The 18376-nt window shown below is 40.7% G+C and overlaps 1 protein-coding gene across 1 annotated transcript in view; it reads right to left on the reverse strand.

Moving 5' to 3' along the window:
- Nucleotides 1-18376, reverse strand: part of igfn1.1 (immunoglobulin like and fibronectin type III domain containing 1, tandem duplicate 1) — a 90249-nt gene that overhangs the window by 13069 nt on the left and 58804 nt on the right. Inside the window, exons 15-19 of the mRNA XM_034167521.1 lie at nt 12564-12688; nt 6051-6192; nt 5547-5840; nt 5051-5347; nt 2345-2524 (exon numbers count right to left, since the gene is read on the reverse strand). Coding sequence (XP_034023412.1) covers nt 2345-2524; nt 5051-5347; nt 5547-5840; nt 6051-6192; nt 12564-12688 — 1038 coding nt within the window. The remainder of the gene's footprint in view (nt 1-2344; nt 2525-5050; nt 5348-5546; nt 5841-6050; nt 6193-12563; nt 12689-18376) is intronic.

The raw sequence follows: 18376 nt of genomic DNA on the forward strand, positions 1-18376 counted from the left end.
GAATTGGAGACTCGGCTCCGCACCGTGGAAAATTCTACAGCTAGCCAGGCCCCTGTAGTCGGTGCGGACCAAGGTAGCTTAGCCGCCGTTAGTTACCCCCTGGCAGATCCCGAGCAGCCGGGAAAGCAGGCTGACTGGGTGACTGTGAGGAGGAAGCGTAGTCCTAAACAGAAGCCCCGTGTACACCGCCAACCCGTTCACATCTCTAACCGTTTTTCCCCACTCGACGACACACCCGCCGAGGATCAAACTCTGGTTATTGGCAACTCTGTTTTGCGAAATGTGAAGTTAGCGACACCAGCAACCATAGTCAATTGTCTTCTGGGGGCCAGAGCAGGCGACATTGAAGGAAATTTGAAACTGCTGGCTAAGGCTAAGTGTAAATTTACGCTACACACTGAGTGTTTCTTTCTCTTTTTGCTCTGTATGCACCACTCTGCATTTAATCATTAGTGATTGATCTCTGCTCCCCTCCACAGCATGTCTTCTTCCTGGTTCTCTCCCTCAGCCCCAACCAGTCCCAGCAGAAGACTGCCCCTCCCTGAGCCTGGTTCTGCTGGAGGTTTCTTCCTGTTAAAAGGGAGTTTTTCCTTCCCACTGTAGCCAAGTGCTTGCTCACAGGGGGTCGTTTTGACCGTTGGGGTTTTTACGTAATTATTGTATGGCCTTGCCTTACAATATAAAGCGCCTTGGGGCAACTGTTTGTTGTGATTTGGCGCTATATAAATAAAATTGATTGATTGATTGATTGATTGATTGATTGGTTCTCTCCCTTAGCCCCAACCAGTCCCAGCAGAAGACTGCCCCTCCCTGAGCCTGGTTCTGCTGGAGGTTTCTCCCTGTTAAAAGGGAGTTTTTCCTTCACACTGTCGCCAAGTGCTTGCTCACAGGGGGTCGTTTTGACCGTTGGGGTTTTTCCATAATTATTGTATGGCTTTGCCTTACAATATAAAGCGCCTTGGGGCAACTGTTTGTTGTGATTTGGCGCTATATAAATAAAATTGATTGATTGATTGATTGAAATGTGATATGTGTTTTAATTATTACAATGTGGGGAAATCCCACAGTGACACACACCTCACGGGGCATCCTGCGGGGTGATTTCCTGCATAGCATGATATTCACCAGCCTTGTGGTGTGCTGACGTGCTGGTCATGTGCACTCAGACGTAGCTGACCGGTCTCCATCTGATCATGTTTGTACATACATATCAGCAATTCATGCAAGTGTGCTCCCCCACACACCACATGTGTTGCAGGGGCAGAGGGGGCATGACACACATGCGATACACACGCAGGCCACGTGTTGAGGAGAGAGTGCGTGTGTTGCTAGGTTACACCACAATCATGGGGCACTTTGACACTTTGACAGGTTGAATGTGGTCACCTGTTGTCTACGCTCATACCAGGAGTGCGAATAGCCCCACCTTTTCTAAATCTCCAGCGAGCGGTGTTAGATGTTTATGTGTGACACCTGGAATTTGGCCGACACTTGCCGAGAGAGGGGTCAAATGAGCACGCACAGGGCATTCGCTGTCTTTTGGCCACTGATGTGCGTGAATGGTTGCAGCGACAGGTGTACAAGGTGTTTGAGGCGGCAATTTTTCACAAATGGTGTGCAATTCCTCCTTCATGCACTAGTAGGTGTCAATCGTGTTATGTGTGAAGGGGCCCTGAGGTGATAAACCAGACCTGTTTTTAATGTTGCTAAGTGAATTAAAGACTGCATTATCCAAGTAACACTAATGCTAGTAGTAATTGTTAAATTGAACAGTTGTTTATATAAAATTGGTTCACCTGCATCTTTGTGCTCACATGTGGGTAGCTGTTAGCTTTATCGTGTCCTAGAAAATCTCTCTCCAACTGTGCACTCACTCCAAAGAAAAATTGACTCATAATTATTTTTATTGGTCTGGGGTGTGATCGCAACTGGACTGCACTTCAGAATGCCTCCCCAAGTTGAGCCAGACCTGCACCATTAGACCGGTACCAGCCACAAGCCAGAGTATGCACAATAGTTAACAATTTGGATTTGTGTGCATAATACACTGTGGCATAGTCCAGACTGCATAATCTGTGCAACAAAGCCAACAATTCCACTGCTACCAATTTTACTAGGGGGCACTGCAGTGTCCTCGTGAACTCCCGTCATCTCCATGGAGCACGTTTCAAACTTCTGACACACAGCCACAAGACACACCTCTGCGAAGCAAATATGTCTGTGTGCATGATGAAAAAAACTGCTGGGTGTGCCGTTCCTGTCATGGTAGGTAGGGTCACCCCTTTATATTGTACTAAGTTGTCTTAAAATAGTAAAAGAAGTAACTCTTGGATAACTGATTAACCTTTGATAAATTTTTCAAGTGGATTGACTTGGCCCCACAGATTGCTGCCCTTCTTGCGTTTCTCGAGGTTGTAGCCCAGGATACCACTTCCTCCAGTGTCTGCTGGTGGAGACCATGTGAGGTTGATACAGTCCTTGAAGGCAGTCACAACCTTTGGTGCTGATGGAGGTCCTGGGAATGCTGTATACACAAAACAAGAGTGTGGTCTGTGATTAACTCCCCATGACCTTGAACTGGAGTAAGCACATTTAGAAAATGCATGGATAGTAGGGGTGGAACAATACAGTAGCTCCATGATAATGATGTGTAACATGATACACAATTGCTTAGTTGGTTGCATGAATTATGTAGAAAGTTTTCTGATGTATAAATTGTAATTCTTCATATTATCTGTTTTGTATTTGTTTATTTTGAAAATCGTTTTATGAATCTTCTGCAAGAGATCATCATTTCTTCCATGCAGTAGTTGACTTGGTATCATTATCCTCTTTTCAAAAGTGATGCAATTCAATACAAGACCTACCATATGATTATCACTTATGTGATGCTCCACCCCTAATGGATGGATAGATTGTATCCAAATGTTGATGCAATGGTCTATCAAATAGTGAGAAACAACTTATTGAGTAGGGGAATATGGTGGTTTAGCACTGTTGCCCTACAGCAAAAAGGTACTGGGATCGCTTCCCATCTGGTCCTTTCTGTGTGGTGTTTGCATGTTGTCCGTGTTTGTGTGGGTTCCCTCCAAGTGCTCTGACTTCCTCCCACTTCCAAAGACATTGAAGTTAAGTGAATTGGAAGCTTTAATTTGATTGTGTGTATAACTAACTTCGTCTAGTCAGAAAACCAATGTGTAGCATCAAATCTGACAAAAGACACTTGTGTGAAGTAAATAGCAACTTCTGGCTTCAACCTCAGCAACAAGCATGTTGATTACTGCCTGCTACTACACTCTAAAAAATGAACCACTGTCGCAATGAGAAAAAGTGATGTAACAATTTGCATAGAGTTTTGAAAGTTATTTCAGGTTACTGTAACTAAAGTTATTTCAACTTAACTAAAGTTATCTCAACTTAAGTAGAGAAGTATTGCGGCATTAACTCAGTTGAAAGTTGAAAAAACAAAGTTAAAATAACTATAAAAAACTTTGCAAATTGTTGGGGAAAGTGTAGTGACACGGACCCACAACAGGGGGCGCAAATGAACGGTCAATAGATGAGCCAAAAGGTAACAATTTAATGTTGTGAATGTGCACAACAATTATACAGACAATCACAGAATCTGATAGCAGTCAATACACAAAGGTGACGTGTGGGCAGGCTCGAGGATAGAAGACGTCTGTCCTGAGAAGAGCCGGAACCACACAATGTCCACCGCCACAGAACCCGATGAATACTGAAGCCGCCAAGTCCTGAATTCCCAGGTGATCACCGTCCCCGACTGTCGGATCTGGTACTGCTGGCGAGGAGCACAAACAGTGAGATGTGGGTGTGTGTACACCCAGTAACAAAACAGTCAGAAGGTGGAAAGTCACCTCCACCTCTAATCACACACTCGTGCAGCTCCTGTTAAACCACTTATCTGGATTGGGTGTGAAGCGTAGCCGTCGCTGTTCACACCAAACGCCAATCCAGCTGATAAGGCACACCACAGGAAAACGGCTGCAAAAGAGTTCAGACTATTATTTAAGTCAGCAGAGAAATTACCTTCACTGGTAGATGATATCTCGGCAGCGAGGTGGAGATGACGTCCGGCTTTTATGGAGTGGATTGATGAAGTGGAGATGGGTGACAGCTGTCATGAGTTGATGAGTGACAGCTGTCAACCCCGGCTGTGTCCATGGCGGCAGCGCCCTCTCGTGCCTGAAGCCCGCACTTCAGGCAGGGCGCCCTCTGGTGGTGGGCCAGCAGTACCTCCTCTTCTGGCGGCCCACACAACACAAATTGTTAGATGAATTTTTCTTGTTGAGACAGCAGTTCCTTTTTTAGAGTGTAGGAATCAAATCATTTTCCACATAAATGTTTTTTAAATGGGCCCATTTCACTGCTCAGATTTCATTAAGAAAGATTTTATATTAAAGACAACGGTGCAGTGACATCACAGGAGTGGAAAGGATTCTGGGACAACTGTGATGATAAATAATTGTCTACTTATTCTGTTAATTGTAAAGTGTTATGCTGGTTCTTATGGTAAGCTTATTAAAGCGTCTTAAAGCTTGCTGTTAGGAATGACTGGGTTCAAAACTATTTGTGGACTCGGCATCGCCACCTAGTATTTCCACTCTCACTTACTTTTGTAATTTAACTGCTATAACCTCACACACTCTCAGCATTATACAGGAATACAAGAAACAAACCAATGTTTTATTACCATATATGGTTAATTTAGAGCATTTCTGAATCCAAATGACCATGTCCATGCATGAGCATGTGCTTCAGAACGTGTTATTTATCAACAGCTTAAACTAACTGATGTGCATACAACCGCCTTGCCCATGTTTGATTAATACAAATTTGTTTGTACTTACACAGATACTAAATTGTGTTTGTCTGACAACATTTAGAACCTTTTCTATGCAATGTTTAATAGATGAGGCCCTGGACTCTTTGAGTGCCGTTCAACTTAAAGACATTTTCTATTTCCATTTTGAGCAGGAAGAATAACAGAATTCCTCAAGGATGACTGAGCACATTATTTTAATCTTACCTTTAGTGCCTGCTTGGATGTCCTCTGTTTCCATTAGATCACTGGTTCCCATTTCAGTCTCCACTCTGATTCGATAACAATACCTCTTGCCATGGTCCACATCCTGATCCTTGTACTGGGGCTCTGTACCAATTGGACCCACTTTTTTCCAAGTGTTTCGGCCAACCTGTTGTCTTTCGAGGATGTAATTGTCAATCTTGCATCCACCATTGTCTTTTGGAGGTCTCCACTTGAATTCAATTGCAGAGGAAGTTGCATCGATGATCTCCACAGGCCCCATTGGAGGAGTTGGTTTGTCTGTCAATAAATATATAGAATGTGAAAGAAATATAGCATATTATTTTGGGCTAACCAAGTTGAATCATTCCAGATTCATAATGCAATTACTGTCAAAACCTTCAAAGTAATTTGCGTGTATGTGAGCTAAAGTCAAGCAATAATGTAGAAAGAAAGCCTAAAAACAGCCATTTTTAAACAAAATATTTGTTAAACATACCTAGTACAATGAGCTGGCTGAAGGCTTCAATGGTACCAAACTCATTTTTGAGTTTTATCTTGACTTCGCCACCATCCTTGCGTTGCAGTTTGGTCAGAAGCAGGCGTGTGCATCCTTCTGTGTGCTCCAACTTGATGTTTGATTCATTTGAAAGCTCTTCACCCTCAAGGTACCACTGAACTTTGATGGGATCCCGTCCAAAATAATCTAACCTGAAAGTAGCTTTGTGGCCTTTTTTCACAGTTACAGGAGTTTTAAATGCTTCCAGATCATTTGCCTCAAACCTGGGTGGATCTAAAAAAGATAGTTACAACAGAAAAAAAATATTTTAAACCTCTCATGCTATCTGGTTGTGGATCACAGCTCAGTTTGATTGGAATATGGAAGTCTTTTATACATAACAATAATCATAATATATCACAATGCATCATAATTATGCAACTTGCAGGCAATGATCTTACAGTTCTTCTATCTAAACAACTGCTCTTATGAAAGGATTTTAACCTTCAACAACAATCACGGCTTCTGTCTTTCTCCCTTCTGCTTCAAATCGATATTTTCCAGCATTTTCCTCTGTGACCTTCTGAATCTTGAGCCTGTGGAAACATCCTTCTTTGGAAATGGTTATGCCCTCAGAAGATTTAATCTGGAAAATCAACAAAATTGCTGGATAATTGCTAGAAGAGGCCCAAACATGTTAATTTCAATCAGGCATATTTTCTTTTTTTTTTACCCATGTAAGTTTACGAAGTGTTTGACTCCATGTGTGCATCTGTCTGTGTGTCTACATGGTTGATATGTACATACAGTAAAGACTTAAATATATTGAGTTGAAATTTGAGAGACAAGGTCACCTCACTAAGATCTTGGACAAGTTCATTGTTGGGTGCTTCAATGGGCTGAGTCTCTGAAACTCTGAAAACGTTGGGTATCATAGTGAAATTTGGTAAACAAGGTCATCTCACTAAGACCTTGAACAATTAATCATTGGGTGTGTTTCGGGGGGCAAGTTTCTGAAACGTTGTGTATGTGATATCATCAGAAAGACTTTAGGAATCATGATGAAATTTGGGAAACAAGGTCATCTCACTAAGACCTTGAACAATTAATCATTGGGTGTGTTCGGGGGGCAAGTTTCTGAAACGTTGTGTATGTGATATCTTCAGAAAGACTTTAGGAATCATGGTGAAATTTGGGAAACAAGGTCATCTCACTAAGACCTTGAACAATTAATCATTGGGTGTGTTTCGGGGGGCAAGTTTCTGAAATGTTGTGTATGTGATATCATCAGAAAGACTTTAGGAATCATGGTGAAATTTGGGAAACAAGGTCATCTCACTAAGACCTTGAACAATTAATCATTGGGTGTGTTTCGGGGGGCAAGTTTCTGAAACGTTGTGTATGTGATATCTTCAGAAAGACTTTAGGAATCATGGTGAAATTTGGGAAACAAGGTCATCTCACTAAGACCTTGAACAATTAATCATTGGGTGTGTTTCGGGGGGCAAGTTTCTGAAACGTTGTGTATGTGATATCTTCAGAAAGACTTTAGGAATCATGGTGAAATTTGGGAAACAAGGTCATCTCACTAAGACCTTGAACAATTAATCATTGGGTGTGTTTCGGGGGGCAAGTTTCTGAAACGTTGTGTATGTGATATCATCAGAAAGACTTTAGGAATCATGATGAAATTTGGGAAACAAGGTCATCTCACTAAGACCTTGAACAATTAATCATTGGGTGTGTTTCGGGGGGCAAGTTTCTGAAACGTTGTGTATGTGATATCTTCAGAAAGACTTTAGGAATCATGGTGAAATTTGGGAAACAAGGTCATCTCACTAAGACCTTGAACAATTAATTATTGGGTGTGTTTCGGGGGGCAAGTTTCTGAAACGTTGTGTATGTGATATCTTCACAAAGACTTTAGGAATCATGGTGAAATTTGGGAAACAAGGTCATTTCACTAAGACCTTGAACAATTAAACATTGGGTGTGTTTCGGGGGGCAAGTTTCTGAAACGTTGTGTATGTGATATCTTCAGAAAGACTTTAGGAATCATGGTGAAATTTGGGAAACAAGGTCATCTCACTAAGACCTTGAACAATTAATCATTGGGTGTGTTTCGGGGGGCAAGTTTCTGAAACGTTGTGTATGTGATATCATCAGAAAGACTTTAGGAATCATGGTGAAATTTGGGAAACAAGGTCATCTCACTAAGACCTTGAACAATTAATCATTGGGTGTGTTTCGGGGGGCAAGTTTCTGAAACGTTGTGTATGTGATATCTTCAGAAAGACTTTAGGAATCATGGTGAAATTTGGGAAACAAGGTCATCTCACTAAGACCTTGAACAATTAATCATTGGGTGTGTTTCGGGGGGCAAGTTTCTGAAACGTTGTGTATGTGATATCTTCAGAAAGACTTTAGGAATCATGGTGAAATTTGGGAAACAAGGTCATCTCACTAAGACCTTGAACAATTAATCATTGGGTGTGTTTCGGGGGGCAAGTTTCTGAAATGTTGTGTATGTGATATCATCAGAAAGACTTTAGGAATCATGGTGAAATTTGGGAAACAAGGTCATCTCACTAAGACCTTGAACAATTAATCATTGGGTGTGTTTCGGGGGGCAAGTTTCTGAAACGTTGTGTATGTGATATCTTCAGAAAGACTTTAGGAATCATGGTGAAATTTGGGAAACAAGGTCATCTCACTAAGACCTTGAACAATTAATCATTGGGTGTGTTTCGGGGGGCAAGTTTCTGAAACGTTGTGTATGTGATATCTTCAGAAAGACTTTAGGAATCATGGTGAAATTTGGGAAACAAGGTCATCTCACTAAGACCTTGAACAATTAATCATTGGGTGTGTTTCGGGGGGCAAGTTTCTGAAACGTTGTGTATGTGATATCATCAGAAAGACTTTAGGAATCATGATGAAATTTGGGAAACAAGGTCATCTCACTAAGACCTTGAACAATTAATCATTGGGTGTGTTTCGGGGGGCAAGTTTCTGAAACGTTGTGTATGTGATATCTTCAGAAAGACTTTAGGAATCATGGTGAAATTTGGGAAACAAGGTCATCTCACTAAGACCTTGAACAATTAATCATTGGGTGTGTTTCGGGGGGCAAGTTTCTGAAATGTTGTGTATGTGATATCTTCAGAAAGACTTTAGGAATCATGGTGAAATTTGGGAAACAAGGTCATCTCACTAAGACCTTGAACAATTAATTATTGGGTGTGTTTCGGGGGGCAAGTTTCTGAAACGTTGTGTATGTGATATCTTCACAAAGACTTTAGGAATCATGGTGAAATTTGGGAAACAAGGTCATTTCACTAAGACCTTGAACAATTAAACATTGGGTGTGTTTCGGGGGGCAAGTTTCTGAAACGTTGTGTATGTGATATCTTCAGAAAGACTTTAGGAATCATGGTGAAATTTGGGAAACAAGGTCATCTCACTAAGACCTTGAACAATTAATCATTGGGTGTGTTTCGGGGGGCAAGTTTCTGAAACGTTGTGTATGTGATATCATCAGAAAGACTTTAGGAATCATGATGAAATTTGGGAAACAAGGTCATCTCACTAAGACCTTGAACAATAAATCATTGGGTGTGTTTCGGGGGGCAAGTTTCTGAAACGTTGTGTATGTGATATCTTCAGAAAGACTTTAGGAATCATGGTGAAATTTGGGAAACAAGGTCATCTCACTAAGACCTTGAACAATTAATCATTGGGTGTGTTTCGGGGGGCAAGTTTCTGAAACGTTGTGTATGTGATATCTTCAGAAAGACTTTAGGAATCATGGTGAAATTTGGGAAACAAGGTCATCTCACTAAGACCTTGAACAATTAATTATTGGGTGTGTTTCGGGGGGCAAGTTTCTGAAACGTTGTGTATGTGATATCTTCACAAAGACTTTAGGAATCATGGTGAAATTTGGGAAACAAGGTCATTTCACTAAGACCTTGAACAATTAAACATTGGGTGTGTTTCGGGGGGCAAGTTTCTGAAACGTTGTGTATGTGATATCTTCAGAAAGACTTTAGGAATCATGGTGAAATTTGGGAAACAAGGTCATCTCACTAAGACCTTGAACAATTAATCATTGGGTGTGTTTCGGGGGGCAAGTTTCTGAAACGTTGTGTATGTGATATCATCAGAAAGACTTTAGGAATCATGGTGAAATTTGGGAAACAAGGTCATCTCACTAAGACCTTGAACAATTAATCATTGGGTGTGTTTCGGGGGGCAAGTTTCTGAAACGTTGTGTATGTGATATCTTCAGAAAGACTTTAGGAATCATGGTGAAATTTGGGAAACAAGGTCATCTCACTAAGACCTTGAACAATTAATCATTGGGTGTGTTTCGGGGGGCAAGTTTCTGAAACGTTGTGTATGTGATATCTTCAGAAAGACTTTAGGAATCATGGTGAAATTTGGGAAACAAGGTCATCTCACTAAGACCTTGAACAATTAATCATTGGGTGTGTTTCGGGGGGCAAGTTTCTGAAATGTTGTGTATGTGATATCATCAGAAAGACTTTAGGAATCATGGTGAAATTTGGGAAACAAGGTCATCTCACTAAGACCTTGAACAATTAATCATTGGGTGTGTTTCGGGGGGCAAGTTTCTGAAACGTTGTGTATGTGATATCTTCAGAAAGACTTTAGGAATCATGGTGAAATTTGGGAAACAAGGTCATCTCACTAAGACCTTGAACAATTAATCATTGGGTGTGTTTCGGGGGGCAAGTTTCTGAAACGTTGTGTATGTGATATCTTCAGAAAGACTTTAGGAATCATGGTGAAATTTGGGAAACAAGGTCATCTCACTAAGACCTTGAACAATTAATCATTGGGTGTGTTTCGGGGGGCAAGTTTCTGAAACGTTGTGTATGTGATATCATCAGAAAGACTTTAGGAATCATGATGAAATTTGGGAAACAAGGTCATCTCACTAAGACCTTGAACAATTAATCATTGGGTGTGTTTCGGGGGGCAAGTTTCTGAAACGTTGTGTATGTGATATCTTCAGAAAGACTTTAGGAATCATGGTGAAATTTGGGAAACAAGGTCATCTCACTAAGACCTTGAACAATTAATCATTGGGTGTGTTTCGGGGGGCAAGTTTCTGAAATGTTGTGTATGTGATATCTTCAGAAAGACTTTAGGAATCATGGTGAAATTTGGGAAACAAGGTCATCTCACTAAGACCTTGAACAATTAATTATTGGGTGTGTTTCGGGGGGCAAGTTTCTGAAACGTTGTGTATGTGATATCTTCACAAAGACTTTAGGAATCATGGTGAAATTTGGGAAACAAGGTCATTTCACTAAGACCTTGAACAATTAACATTGGGTGTGTTTCGGGGGGCAAGTTTCTGAAACGTTGTGTATGTGATATCTTCAGAAAGACTTTAGGAATCATGGTGAAATTTGGGAAACAAGGTCATCTCACTAAGACCTTGAACAATTAATCATTGGGTGTGTTTCGGGGGGCAAGTTTCTGAAACGTTGTGTATGTGATATCATCAGAAAGACTTTAGGAATCATGATGAAATTTGGGAAACAAGGTCATCTCACTAAGACCTTGAACAATAATCATTGGGTGTGTTTCGGGGGGCAAGTTTCTGAAACGTTGTGTATGTGATATCTTCAGAAAGACTTTAGGAATCATGGTGAAATTTGGGAAACAAGGTCATCTCACTAAGACCTTGAACAATTAATCATTGGGTGTGTTTCGGGGGGCAAGTTTCTGAAATGTTGTGTATGTGATATCTTCAGAAAGACTTTAGGAATCATGGTGAAATTTGGGAAACAAGGTCATCTCACTAAGACCTTGAACAATTAATTATTGGGTGTGTTTCGGGGGGCAAGTTTCTGAAACGTTGTGTATGTGATATCTTCACAAAGACTTTAGGAATCATGGTGAAATTTGGGAAACAAGGTCATTTCACTAAGACCTTGAACAATTAAACATTGGGTGTGTTTCGGGGGGCAAGTTTCTGAAACGTTGTGTATGTGATATCTTCAGAAAGACTTTAGGAATCATGGTGAAATTTGGGAAACAAGGTCATCTCACTAAGACCTTGAACAATTAATCATTGGGTGTGTTTCGGGGGGCAAGTTTCTGAAACGTTGTGTATGTGATATCATCAGAAAGACTTTAGGAATCATGATGAAATTTGGGAAACAAGGTCATCTCACTAAGACCTTGAACAATTAATCATTGGGTGTGTTTCGGGGGGCAAGTTTCTGAAACGTTGTGTATGTGATATCTTCAGAAAGACTTTAGGAATCATGGTGAAATTTGGGAAACAAGGTCATCTCACTAAGACCTTGAACAATTAATCATTGGGTGTGTTTCGGGGGGCAAGTTTCTGAAATGTTGTGTATGTGATATCTTCAGAAAGACTTTAGGAATCATGGTGAAATTTGGGAAACAAGGTCATCTCACTAAGACCTTGAACAATTAATTATTGGGTGTGTTTCGGGGGGCAAGTTTCTGAAACGTTGTGTATGTGATATCTTCACAAAGACTTTAGGAATCATGGTGAAATTTGGGAAACAAGGTCATTTCACTAAGACCTTGAACAATTAAACATTGGGTGTGTTTCGGGGGGCAAGTTTCTGAAACGTTGTGTATGTGATATCTTCAGAAAGACTTGGACAAGTTCATCATTGGGCTTGTTTCAGTTGTTTATATGTGCACCAAGAGGGCAGAGTCTCTTAAATTTTGTGTATGCGATATCTTCATGAAGAGTTTGGTGTATCATGGTGAAATTTGGTAAACAAGGACACCTCACTAAGACCGTGGACAAGTTTGACATTGGGCACATTTTGATTTCAGTTGTAGCTAGGTTTCTGAAACCTAGTGACCAAGATAATGCCACATTAGATTACATCTTACTAAGGCCTTCCATAACATCAACAATGGGCTTGGTAATGCTATTTACACTAAGCAAGTTGTTAAAGTACTTCAGAGCTGTGTTGCCCAAGCATTTAGACGTACCTCTTGTCCATCCTTGTACCAGATTCCTGCACTTTTTTCACTGCTTAGTTTGCACTCCAGCTCTGCTGCTTCTCCAGCAATGGCTTTGCAGTCAGAAAGTCCAGCATGAAAGTGAATGTCTGGGTCTAGGAATTTATCAACCAGTAAGTTAATGAAGTCCTGCAACTTGCACCTGCTTGCACATTATTTAGACATTGATTTCATCTAAAGTAACAACAGAAGCAGTATATTCATGCACATGGCATAAACATGTAATCCAACTGTGTACATACTTACGTCATTTTCCAATACCACTGTATTTTGTGTCATATAGTTGACTTGTCAAACACATGTTCAAAGTACAGATTTTCTATAAGAAACTACCAGTTTAAAAGATTATGTCATTCATGTTGAATCATATTTTGGCTCCATTTGAAACTTGAAAAGGCTCCAAATATAATGTGTAGCTTGATTGCCTTGTTCCAGAGAGGTCTTCTACAGCATCCTGGTGAGCTGAACTCCTGGCACAGTCCCTGAAGAGTCATATCTCTATTGTTCCTTTGCCACCATGCAATCAGTACTTGAAAGATCATCAATGGTCAGGGCAAGACTTTCATAATTCAATCTCCTGTCTTTAAAGTACATATGCTGATTTAGAGCATCCTCCAAAGTCATCTTGAATGTTCACCTTTCTTCAGATTTTGCATCAGGTCTTGTGTCAAGAAGACGTTCAGTTCTGCAGTTGCTCGTTTAAGTAATTAGTATGCTATGGAACATTTAGACATTCACAAAAGCAAGCAAGAGTGTTAACACGTAGCACAGATGCATTTAAACATCACGCTCACATACCGACACTCTGCAAGCCCAAAACGTAAGACATGCAGATGGCCTCACAAACATTACCAGTGACCTGCTGGTTAACCTAGAAGTCACAAAACAAAAAAAAACAAACAAAAAAAAACAAATCCTGCCACATTATTTAAACATACAAAAAATCTTGAGTAAAATTGATTAGTATTTCAATGTACAAAAGCACCAATTAGAGATAACATCTAGTATTCTGCTTTTCTGTCCATCAAACCAGGAACAATGCTTCCTGTGCAGCAGTTAAAGTGACACATATGATAATCTTACCACTAACTGTCTCCACGGTCAGTGAGGCTCAGCATGCATGGCCTGAATAGTTGCCACCTGCTGCTACCTGACAGTCATCTGCATCCTCACCGTTTTCAGCAGATCGCTGTCTTCTCTTATGGTGCCATTATCACCACTGGCAGCACTTGGTTTTCTGTTTTTTCAGGAGAGGTGTTTTTGTTTTTTTTTTTGCTTTTCTTTTTTTTTTTTTTCATCGTAACAACCATCAAGCCAGTGTCACTCATTCGCTGTTGGATATGCCTTTCACATAACAGATAACAGATGATACAATAAATCAGCAATACAATGAATCATTTTATTACTTTGACAATCTATATTTGCCAAATGTTTACATGGTATATAATGACATTTTGTAAAAATAATTTTGTCATGGAAATGCAAAATGTATCACCAGCAATAACATCAACTAAAACTGCACTTGCATCATGATAGTAAAACACACAAATGTAAAAGTTTGAACTGTGATGTTGATTACCTCTTAAAAAAGTGTATCCACATTTATTAGTAGTCTAAAATAAACAAGTACATATGCTTTCTGTTAACTTGTATGTACTTATCAGAGATATACACTACTTAATAGGTTATACGTAAAGGATACTTCACTTATAATAACAGAGAAAAGAGTACCATCTATGTACTTGCATATATTTTATATGCATAAATGACATAGCAGTCCAGTCAGAACATGAGTTCAATGACTGACATCTAATTCCACCAAAAAAAAAAGAAAAAAAAAAGAAACAAATGAATAAAATAAATTTGTAATGCTTAGCAGCATATCATATACTCCATAACTGTACTGGAGATGATGGTCTAGTCGATAGAGATGTTAGAATCTTTGATTTGAATCCTGGTCAAACTAGAAAATCACAAAGGGTCAGTATGTAACTACTACCTGTACACTTCATCTATATAAAAAAAAAAAAACTCATTTTGTTCTCAAAGTTCACTGCTCTTACACTTAAGGTGTATGTAGAAGTGTACTTTTAGAAATTAAAAAGTGGGCCAGTTTAGTCCTAAGAAGTACTAAAATTGTAATAAAATGTGTTTAGGAAATAAACCTAAGGTTGACTTAAGTTTATTTAATACAGTCAACTTTAAGGTTTTTTTTTTTTTAATGGTAATTGAGAAGGTAGAAAGATGAAGTAGTAGGCCATGGGGCACATGGGGGTGTATCATGCTTATCCCTGGATTCTATAGCATGATGTGTTTAGATAGATAGATAGATACTTTATTGATCCCAGAGGGAAATTCAAGGCATCCAGCAGCTTACACATTAGACAAGACACACACATTGCACCAGACACACAAAATAGGGTTAAGTAAATAAAAGAAAAATGGACTAATCAATAAAAGCTACTAACTAAAAATAAAAATAAAATTTGTGTGCAAGTGCAGCATCCAGTCTCAGAGAGTATGACGGAGGAGTAAATGTAGTAGTGCAGTAGTGAGGAGGTAGCACAGATGTAAACAGTACACAATGTGAACACTGTAGGTTGTGCAAAGAAGTAAGCAGTGTAAACAGTGTTGGTAGTGCAAAAGAAAGCAATAAAAGGTCAAACAGATGTGTCACAGGATTATTTCTTACTGAGATGGGAAGAGTTGAACAGTCTGATGGCCTGAGGGACAAAAGACTTCCTGAATCTGTCTGTGTGGCAGGACTGGGACAGCAGTCTGCCGCTGAATGAGCTCCTCTGCCTGATGATGGCGCTGTGCAGAGGGTGCTCAACATTGTCCATGATGGCCAGCAGTTTACTGAGGGTCCTTCTCTCTGCCACTGATGTTAGTGTCTCCAGCTCTGTTCCCAGCACTAAACCACATAAGTGGTGCAATGTGGTCCCACAGGTACCGGCTGGGTTTTATTTATTATTTATTCCACATAAGCGTGCAATGTGATGCGCCTCACACTGTTCCTGCTCAAAAGACACCGTCACGTGCACAAACTCTCATACCAAGATTGTGCACACCTGCCCGTCAGCGCGATGTTTCGTGGTGCACTAATTCGAACTGTTTCATGCTGTTTCTCCGTATTTGACCAACCTTCGCACTATGTGTGAAGGGGTCCGAAGCAACTTTTCACCCTGTCGGCAAATGGTGGGCTTCTCGTCAGAGTGTGAATGGGCCATTACCTGCACCCACCCAACCTGTGGTTCAAACAACACGTGTACACAGATTAATGGTTGCCCTGTGCATCATTATCGGATTGTTTTTTTTCTGACAAACTAAAATATTTTCTGCTTGCTATTGCTTGGTGATGAGTTCACCTTTTGTCTTCCTCTGAATATCATTCATATCTTTGAATGTCAGGGACAATTTTTTTTAAACTTTTATCTAACCAGGCTAGTCCCCCTGAGATCGAGATCTCTTACAAACGGAGACCTGGACAATTATAAAGTTCCCAAGTCACCTAACCTGCACGTCTTTGGATGGAATCTTGGATGGCATCTATGAAATCTTTGGAATTTAATTGCAGCATGCAAGTTAAGTAAACTAGTTATACACTAATCAACAGATGTTTATGAATTCTTTTTTCCATTCACGCTAATAAACAACCATAAATCCTACACACTGATATAAATAAGACTGTATCTAAGGGCCCCGTACCACTGGCGAGAGGATTAATTTTGCATGAATTGAGTACACAAATTAGGGGCATTTGTTGTCGTCCGCAACAAAAATGGCCAAAAATGACAAATGTCCCAGTATGAATCACGGATATATTAATAATATATAGCGAATATATATTGAACAATCACGGTTGTATGAGGTCTGTCCAAAAAGTAAGGGACCTTTTTATTTTTTTCAAAAACTATATGGATTTGAATCACGTATGATTGCATCAGACAAGCTTGAACCTTCGTGCGCATGCATGAGTTTTTTCACGCCTGTCGGTTGCATCATTCGCCTGTGGACAGGCTTTGAGTGAGCACTGGTCCACCCCCTCGTCGGATTTTTATTGTCAGGGAAATGGCTGAGCGACTGCTGCTTTGCTCCTTGAAATTTTTTTCAGAAACTGTTAGAGACAGCCAGTTGGAAACCATTCAAAAGATTCAGATGGCTTTTGGTGAAGATTCTGTCGGCGCCACACGGATTAAGGAGTGTTAAAACCTTTTTAAAGACGGCCCACAGCGGCGGAGGGCGCGCGGTGCACTGAGTGGCCACTGACAGGCTGGATCGACCAGATCATTTCTAAACTAAACGTGGTGTTGATCCGGGACATCATGTGACTACCACAGAAATGGCAAGAGAGCTGGACATAGCACTTTTGCGGCAGCCGCTCATGGCGCGCAACAAAAAAAACACCTCCGTGTTGGAAGTCTCACAGGACATGTTGTGGCATGTCCGGCTGTTACACAATTTCTCGGATACTCACTTGACTGAAAAGCCATTGGAAGCCGTCTGAATCTTCCGAATGGTTTCCAACACGGAAGTGTTTTTTTTTATTGTGCGCCATGAGTGGCTCCGTGCCAACGCGCGAAGTCCTCCGCACGTCTTTCATTACAAAATTACATTCCACTGTAACAGTGGAATGTGCCGCAAAAGTGCTATGTCCAGCTCTCTTGCCATTTCTGTGGTAGTCACACGATGTCCCAGATCAACACAGTGTTCAGTTTGGAAATGATCTGGTCGTTCCAGCCTGTCGATGGCCACTCGGTGCACCGCGCACCCTCCGCCGCTGTGGGCCATCTTTAAAAAGGTTTTAACACTCCTTAACCCGTGTGACGCCAACAGAATCTTCACCGAAATCCATCTGAATCTTTCCAATGGTTTCCAACTGGCTGTCTCTAACAGTTTCTGAAAAAAATTTCATGGAGCAAAGCAGCAGTCACTCTGCCATTTCCCTGACAATAAAAATCAGACAAGTGGGGTGGACCAGTGCTCACTCAAAGCCTGCCCACAGGTGAATGACGCAACCGACAGGCGTGAAAAAACTCACGCATGCGCACGAAGGTTCAAGCTTGTCTGATGCAATCACACGTGATTCAAATCCATATAGTTTTTGAACAAAATAAAAAGGTCCATTACTTTTTGGACAGACCTCGTATAATGCATGTAGTCAGGAAACAGATCCGACGCATTGAGATTATCACAGCAGTATTACGGGTGTATTATGAATGCATCGCGCACGTGTTGCGTGTGCACAGCATCTGCATTGCGGTCATAAAAGAAGCGCACTTGCTCCTTTCAGCATCACTATTCACACCAACACCACAGCCTCCGGAGCATTTGCTGGACTTGGACAAGTTGATTGGAGTAAAGCAATGAACAGGGCGAGTGGTGACGTCAGCGGATCGCATCAGAGCGCAGCTCGTCCGAACGATTATAACAAGAAGTTAAATCTGTTATAAACAGGAATAAATACTGTAACAGCTGCAGACAAGAAGGAAAAAACATGCAACTGTTTCATCAAGCCTTGACAATGTAAACAAGTCAAATAATTACCTTTTTAGACGGCTCAAAATTCTTTCTGCAGCTTGTTAGCTTCCTCTGTGATTCAGAAGGTGATTAGAGCCATTTTCAACAGCCAATTTACAGAATAAAATGATTAATCCACCACAAAATAATTATTTTATTTATGCAGCATCCTGCGCCGAGCGCGTGGCAGCCAGTAGAACAAAGAACGGCATCCAGCTATGAACATGATGTGGACATGATGGGCACGCAAAATATCTGTTTTA

Source organism: Thalassophryne amazonica, chromosome 3 (genome assembly GCF_902500255.1).
Source record: "Thalassophryne amazonica chromosome 3, fThaAma1.1, whole genome shotgun sequence".
Taxonomy (NCBI): Eukaryota; Metazoa; Chordata; class Actinopteri; order Batrachoidiformes; family Batrachoididae; genus Thalassophryne; species Thalassophryne amazonica.